This window comes from Tupaia chinensis, unplaced genomic scaffold (genome assembly GCF_000334495.1).
Source record: "Tupaia chinensis unplaced genomic scaffold, TupChi_1.0 Scaffold149964_1, whole genome shotgun sequence".
Lineage (NCBI taxonomy): Eukaryota > Metazoa > Chordata > Mammalia > Scandentia > Tupaiidae > Tupaia > Tupaia belangeri.
In genome coordinates, this window is record NW_006209805.1 from 133,089 (window position 1) to 139,567 (window position 6,479).

Below are 6,479 nucleotides of genomic sequence, written 5' to 3' on the forward strand. Positions count from 1 at the left end.
GGCCAGGGGGCCGGGGAGACTTGTCCATGGATAACGTTCTTGGTCTGGCCCCTATTGCTCGCCTCTCCTTCCTGGTGGCCTCTGGGCCTCTGGGCCTCAGCCCTTGTGGAAGGAATGTAGGTCAGGCCCAGCAGCGGGGCTCCTGCGTGGGGTCCTGTCTGCCTGAGAGGGTGCAGGAAGCTGGTGGAAGTGCTGACTCAGGGTGGGGACCTTCCTAGGGTCCTGGAGACCAGCCCAGCACAGCAGAAGTCAGCGTGGGCCACCCCGGGGCACGGTGGCCTCTGGGCCTCTGGGCCTCAGCCCTTGTGGAAGGAATGTAGGTCAGGCCCAGCAGCGGGGCTCCTGCGTGGGGTCCTGTCTGCCTGAGAGGGTGCAGGAAGCTGGTGGAAGTGCTGACTCAGGGTGGGGACCTTCCTAGGGTCCTGGAGACCAGCCCAGCACAGCAGAAGTCAGCGTGGGCCACCCCGGGGCACAGGGGCTGGGGTGTGTGGACCCCACGTGGGCAACTATGAGGCCCCAGTCCCTGACCTGCGGTGTGGAAAACACACCATCCCCAGAAGGGACTGCAGCGTGGCCATCCCCAGTGGGGTTGCTTTCTCTCCTCCTGTCTTTCTCTCTCTGTCTCTCCTGAGCGCACATGCACTGTCTAGCAAATTACTATTATTTTTAGGTTTTTGCCATGGGGCTCATGCACTCACTGGAGAGACAGAGAGCAGCCCCAGGCAGATGGCCACACTGCAGCCCTTCTCTCGGGATTGTGGGCATGCATTGGCCCGGCATGATTTTCAAACTGCGGTCGGCCACGTGGGCTTAGCCACTGTGCCAACTGTCGCCTGCTAGCAAGTGTTCTTACAGTGTCGGGTGAAGGGAGCGGCCCTCCACGGGGCTGGTGGGACGGCTGAGCCTTGAACACACCATGACCGGGGAGCTCACCACACAGGCCACACAGAGTGGGATGCACTCTGTGGGCGGCCACAGAGGCAGGGAGGGACTCCGGTGCAGGGCTGGGGAAGGGGCTTCCTTCCGGGTGATGGAATGTTCTGGAACCAGGAGAACGGTTGACAAGTCCGAGAATGAAGTAAAAGCCATGGACCGTAACTAGTCAGTGTCATTCGACATGTGACCTGGGTCTCGGTGGAGTTTTGGAAAGCCCAGAGCGGATGGGGAAGGGTGTCGCAGCCGTGACCATGAGGGGACTGCAGGGACACTGCTCAGCGGCACTGGCAGGGCATGTGGGCCCTCACCACCCTGGGCAGGGCCACGTCCTCTGCCTCGGGAGCTGTGAGGCTGGAGGGCACCCTGGCTCACGGGAGGAGGCAGGGTCAGAGCCGGGCAGACACCACCTGCCCTCAGCCCGAGCCTGCTCCTGAACCCTCACTCCACTCTCCTGCCGGGAAGCGGGTGGGGGGGGGGCTGTCATCACTACCCTCGGGGTCCTGGCACAGTGGCACCACCTCTGACCACCACCCCCTCACAGCCTCGCGGCCCTCCGCAGCCAGGGCAGCTGAGGCCTGAGCCCGGCAGCCCAGCAGCCATCTGGAAAGCTCACCTGGTGACCTGCGTGCGGGTGTTAAAGTCCAGGGACCGCATGGAACAGACGACTTCGATGCAGCCCATGTACTGCAGGAGAGAGCGCAGTCAGCACGGGGCCCAGAGCCGCAGCAGAGCATGCCTCCCGCCGGCCTCTCACCCCTTCCTGCCGCCCAGCAGCCTGTCTTCGTCCCAATGCGCCCACTGTCCCCTGGCTGTCCCTCCCGCCTGCAGACCCCCACTCCAGCCTAGCTCTTTCCGGCTTCTCAGGCCTGGCCGCCTCTGCCCGGGCTCCACCACGTCTGCTGTCTGGCCCTGCCTATACCTTCGCGTCCCACTGGAAGGACAGGGACACGCGATCGTTTGCTCCCTTCCCCCTCACCCAGCACAGGGGCCCGCAGATAGTCGGGGTGACCATGGCCCGGAAGGTAACCCTCACCGTCGGGGAGCAGGGCAGGGCCTGGATGCGGAGACCCCAGCGTTCTGGGCGCAGGGGAGCATGCAGTGGGGGGCGATGCCGCGGCCCCTCCCAGCCTGCTGTCTTGCTGGGGAGTCAGCACAGCCTGAGCGGCTGCATTCGGGTCAGGCAAACCCGTGGTCAGGGGGCTGCGGGAGGACAGCTGAGGGGCGGGGCTTCCTCCCGGTGCGGGAGAACATTCAGAGCTAGATGGAGTTGGTGGCTGCACAGTGCATGCACGAAATACCGCCACGCTGCACACCGGGCAGCCAGGCTAGCTGCGTTTCTGACTGGCACTGTCTCCGTCCCTTTAGTTCTACTACGGGGTGTGTGAGCCCTACAGTGGCCAGCGCATGTGCGGGCCTCTACAAGGTGGGGGTGACCATGCAAGCTCTCTCCACGTCCCGCCAGGACTGGGGCAGCGTGCATTGCCCCACATGGTTTTCAGGCTGCTACGTCCGGGCCTCGGACTGCACAGTGAGCATGTGGGAGCAGCACCTTAACCTCCACGCCACCTGCTGGCCCACACCCTGAGCTGAAAGTCCACCCAGACATGCAGCCCTGGGCTCTGAGCTCTGCACCGCCTCAGGGATGGCTCGGCTCCACCCCGTCCCCGGCTCGCCCTTGCATCACCTTGGGGACAGGCAGGCTCCACCCTCCCAGGCCTGCCCTCTAGCCGCCTGTCACCTGCGCTGGCCCCTTCGCGAGGCCCGCTGCCTCCTGTCTCCCTGGCACCCTCTCGAGGATACGGCTCCCCTAAAACTCCATGGCAGGACAGCTCTGACGCGGGTGGCCAGCCAGCTCTGAATGTCCAGTCGACAGTATCAGGCTGAATCCGTCCCAAACTGCACGGGTCATGCGTGTGGCAAAGTCGATTTTTGTTCCTTGCTTTCCTTGGGAGATTACATTTGACTGTGTGTCCCGTATGTCTGCCTAACCCATACAGGACACGTGGTCAGGACGAGAGAGCATGAAGCTGTGAACAGAAAAATAAGTGTTTTACGTGTTTACATGGAATTGTCCCGAGACAGAAGTGACAGGGCAGGTGGCAGATCAGAGCGAGGTAGCCTATCAGGAAAGTGGCGACGAGGCCTGTGTGAGCATGCACAGAGTGCGTGTGTGTGCACAGTGTGTACATAGAGTGTGCATAGCGTGTGTGCAGTGTGTGTACACAGTGTATGTATATAGAGTGTGTGCACAGTGTGTGTACACAGTGTGTGCACAGAATGTGTGTGCAGCGTGTGTATATAGAGTGTGTGCACAGAGTATGTGTGCAGTGTGTGGGCAGCGTGTGTACATAGAGTGTGTGTACATAGAGTGTGTGCACAGTGTGTTCATAGAGTGTGCACAGCGTGTGTGCACAGTGTGTATATAGAGTGTGTGCACAGTGTGTGTACATAGTGTGTGCACAGAGTGTGTGCGCAGCATGTGGGCAGCGTGAATACATAGAGTGTGTGCACAGTGTGTGTGTGCAGCGTGTGTGCACAGAGTGTGTACATAGAGTGTGTGCACAGAGTGTGCAGAGTGTGTGTACAGTGTGTGTACATAGAGCGTGTGCACAGCGTGTGTACATGGAGTGTGTGCAGCGTGTGTGCAGTGTGTGAACATAGAGCGTGACGTGTTTACATGGAATTGTCCCGAGACAGAAGTGACAGGGCAGGTGGCAGATCAGAGCGAGGTAGCCTATCAGGAAAGTGGCGACGAGGCCTGTGTGAGCATGCACAGAGTGCGTGTGTGTGCACAGTGTGTACATAGAGTGTGCATAGCGTGTGTGCAGTGTGTGTACACAGTGTATGTATATAGAGTGTGTGCACAGTGTGTGTACACAGTGTGTGCACAGAATGTGTGTGCAGCGTGTGTATATAGAGTGTGTGCACAGAGTATGTGTGCAGTGTGTGGGCAGCGTGTGTACATAGAGTGTGTGTACATAGAGTGTGTGCACAGTGTGTTCATAGAGTGTGCACAGCGTGTGTGCACAGTGTGTATATAGAGTGTGTGCACAGTGTGTGTACATAGTGTGTGCACAGAGTGTGTGCGCAGCATGTGGGCAGCGTGAATACATAGAGTGTGTGCACAGTGTGTGTGTGCAGCGTGTGTGCACAGAGTGTGTACATAGAGTGTGTGCACAGAGTGTGCAGAGTGTGTGTACAGTGTGTGTACATAGAGCGTGTGCACAGCGTGTGTACATGGAGTGTGTGCAGCGTGTGTGCAGTGTGTGAACATAGAGCGTGCGCACAGTGTGTGTATAATGTGTGTACATAGTGTGTGTACATAGAGCGTGCGCACAGTGTGTGTATAATGTGTGTGCACAGTGTGTGTACATAGAATGTGTGCACAGTGTGTGTGCAGTGTATGGTGTGTGTGCACAGTGTGTGTACATAGTGTGTGTGCACAGCATGTGTATGTGAAGCGTGTGTGCATAGTGTGTGCAGTGTATTTGTGTGTGTGCACATAGTGTGTGTACACAGTGTGTGTTTGTGTGTGTGCACAGAATATGTGTGTGCAGTGCATGTGCACATAGTGTGTTAAGTGCTGCCTGTGTGTGTGTGTGTGCGTGTGTGCAAACATGCGGGTAAAACAGGCTTCACGAGGTACCAGAGGCTGCTTCTGGGCAAAAGAGGATGAACTCACCCATGGAGAGGCCTCCATCCACGCCCTCAGTCAGCGGGAAGGCAGTGCAGAGCACACACAGGTCTCCCTAGTTGGGTGACCTGGAGCCAGGATGCCCGCTGGCTGTGGACAGGCACCTTGAGGCAGAGCCAGCCACAGAATCAGGACTGCGGGTGGTCTGTCACGTGGCACCAACTGGGCACTGGCTAGGCACTGGCTACCGAGACAGCAGCCAGGAGAAGTGGGGGGGGCTGGGCACTGAGCTGTGCCAGGCAGGTGTGCCCATGCCCAGGCTGGCTGGGGAGGCTGGCGCAGGGGTCGTGGCATGGGTCCGTTGAGGGTGCTTCTGTCCGTCCCTCTCTCTCATAAAGTCAGCATTGATAACTGATATATTTGGATATAGATAGATGCGTTTTATTGTAATGGCTACACCAACGCAAGTGTACCCCCCTCCAGTTCTGGAGGACAGAAGTACAGGACCCAGTGAGGCAAGCCTGCTCCCAGAAGCTCTGGGGGTCCCCCGGCCCCACCCAAGTCCTGGCTGGCCGCAGGTGCGGCACCCCTGGGCTTCAGCTGCATCCCTCCCGGTGTGCCTGTCTTTTCCGATCTTCCCTGTGTCCCTGTGTCCTCATGTCAGGACATGTCACTGGGCCAGGGCCTCATAGCCCAGCACCACCTGTCCACCATGCTGCAAAGGCCCCCCAGACTGTCAGGCTGACTCTGGGAAGGCACAGCTCACCCAGGCAGGCAGCAGCAGCCCAGGGCGTGACGGTACATTCTCGCGCTCTGAGCAGCGACAGCAGCGGTCCTGGGCCGGGCCTCGCCTGGAGCAGGCAGGAAGCCCAGGCTGTGAGCAGAACCACCCAGAGTCTGCAAAGACCCGAGCGCAGTGCCAACCCGGGCCGAGCCGCACACCCCCTCCCCGCCTCATCCTCTCCGCCCAGGGTCACCATGGGCCTTGGCAGGCTCTGCTGTTAGGGCGGTGTCCCTGAGGGCTGGCCCATCTGCCAGCATGCTAGGGCCAGACCGTGCCGGCGTGGGCCTGTGGGCCGTACTCTGCCACCACACTGGCTCCTGAGCTCTGGCTCTGGTCCCGGGTTCTCCCTGAGCAAGCTGCCCCAGCCTCAGTTTCCCCTCCTGTGAACATGTGCAGACCTACCACCCACCCTTGGCCCCACAGGCCTGGGAGAGGCTTCTGGAGCGGGTCCCTGCTCTCACTGCCTGGAGACACGGCTCCCAGGGCAGGGCTGGATGGATTGTTCAGACTGCAGCCGCCAGGCAGCGCTCTGAGGGCTTCATCTCCCACACGGACACCGTGGCCCGCTCTCCCTCCCGAGCTGCCCCAGTCCAGCCACCATCGCCAGGGCCCCCGTGGCTGCAGGGCCCTCCTTGTCTCTCCAGAACCTCCTCTCCCAGCCCTGCGTCCAGGTGGCTGCTGGAAAGAGCCTTCTGACACCCTAGCCCTAAACCCCACGCCCACTGCTCAAAACCACGGGAGGCCCACGCTGACCACAGCCCACAGACCTCAGCCCTCTCCTGCCCACAGGCTACGGCACGCGTGTGCAAACATGCCATGCCTCCTGCCCAGGGTGGGAGCCAAGGGCGCTGGACTCCCACGTGGCCGACCATGGTTCAAGTCCTGGACCTGGCAGCTTGCTTTCTCTCTCTCTCTCTCACTCTGTCTCTCTCTGGTCAAATGAAAATAAATAAATAATAAAGTTAAATAAGATAATTCTTAAAAAAGAATTTTAAAAACACCTGGCACCCAAAGTCTCAAGGGTTCTGCACCCCCCAAGCCGCACAGCACGACCAGCGGCCAGACGTGGTCTGCCACTCGTGGGCTGGGGAGGGAAGGAAACCCAGCGTCATCCACAGCGTCCGC

General features: G+C 59.9%; 1 protein-coding gene across 3 annotated transcripts in view; it reads right to left on the reverse strand.

The window, feature by feature from the left end:
• SHC2 (SHC adaptor protein 2) overlaps nucleotides 1-6,479 on the reverse strand; it is a 24,211-nt gene that overhangs the window by 14,830 nt on the left and 2,902 nt on the right. For 2 of the 3 annotated variants that reach the window (XM_014585493.1, XM_006171712.2), the window contains exon 2: nucleotides 1,550-1,620. In XM_014585493.1, the coding sequence (XP_014440979.1) occupies nucleotides 1,550-1,617 (68 nt within the window). In that variant the 5' untranslated portion in view covers nucleotides 1,618-1,620. Of the gene's footprint in view, nucleotides 1-1,549; nucleotides 1,626-6,479 lie in introns of those variants that run through there. The other variant, XM_006171714.1, reaches the window with a different exon arrangement.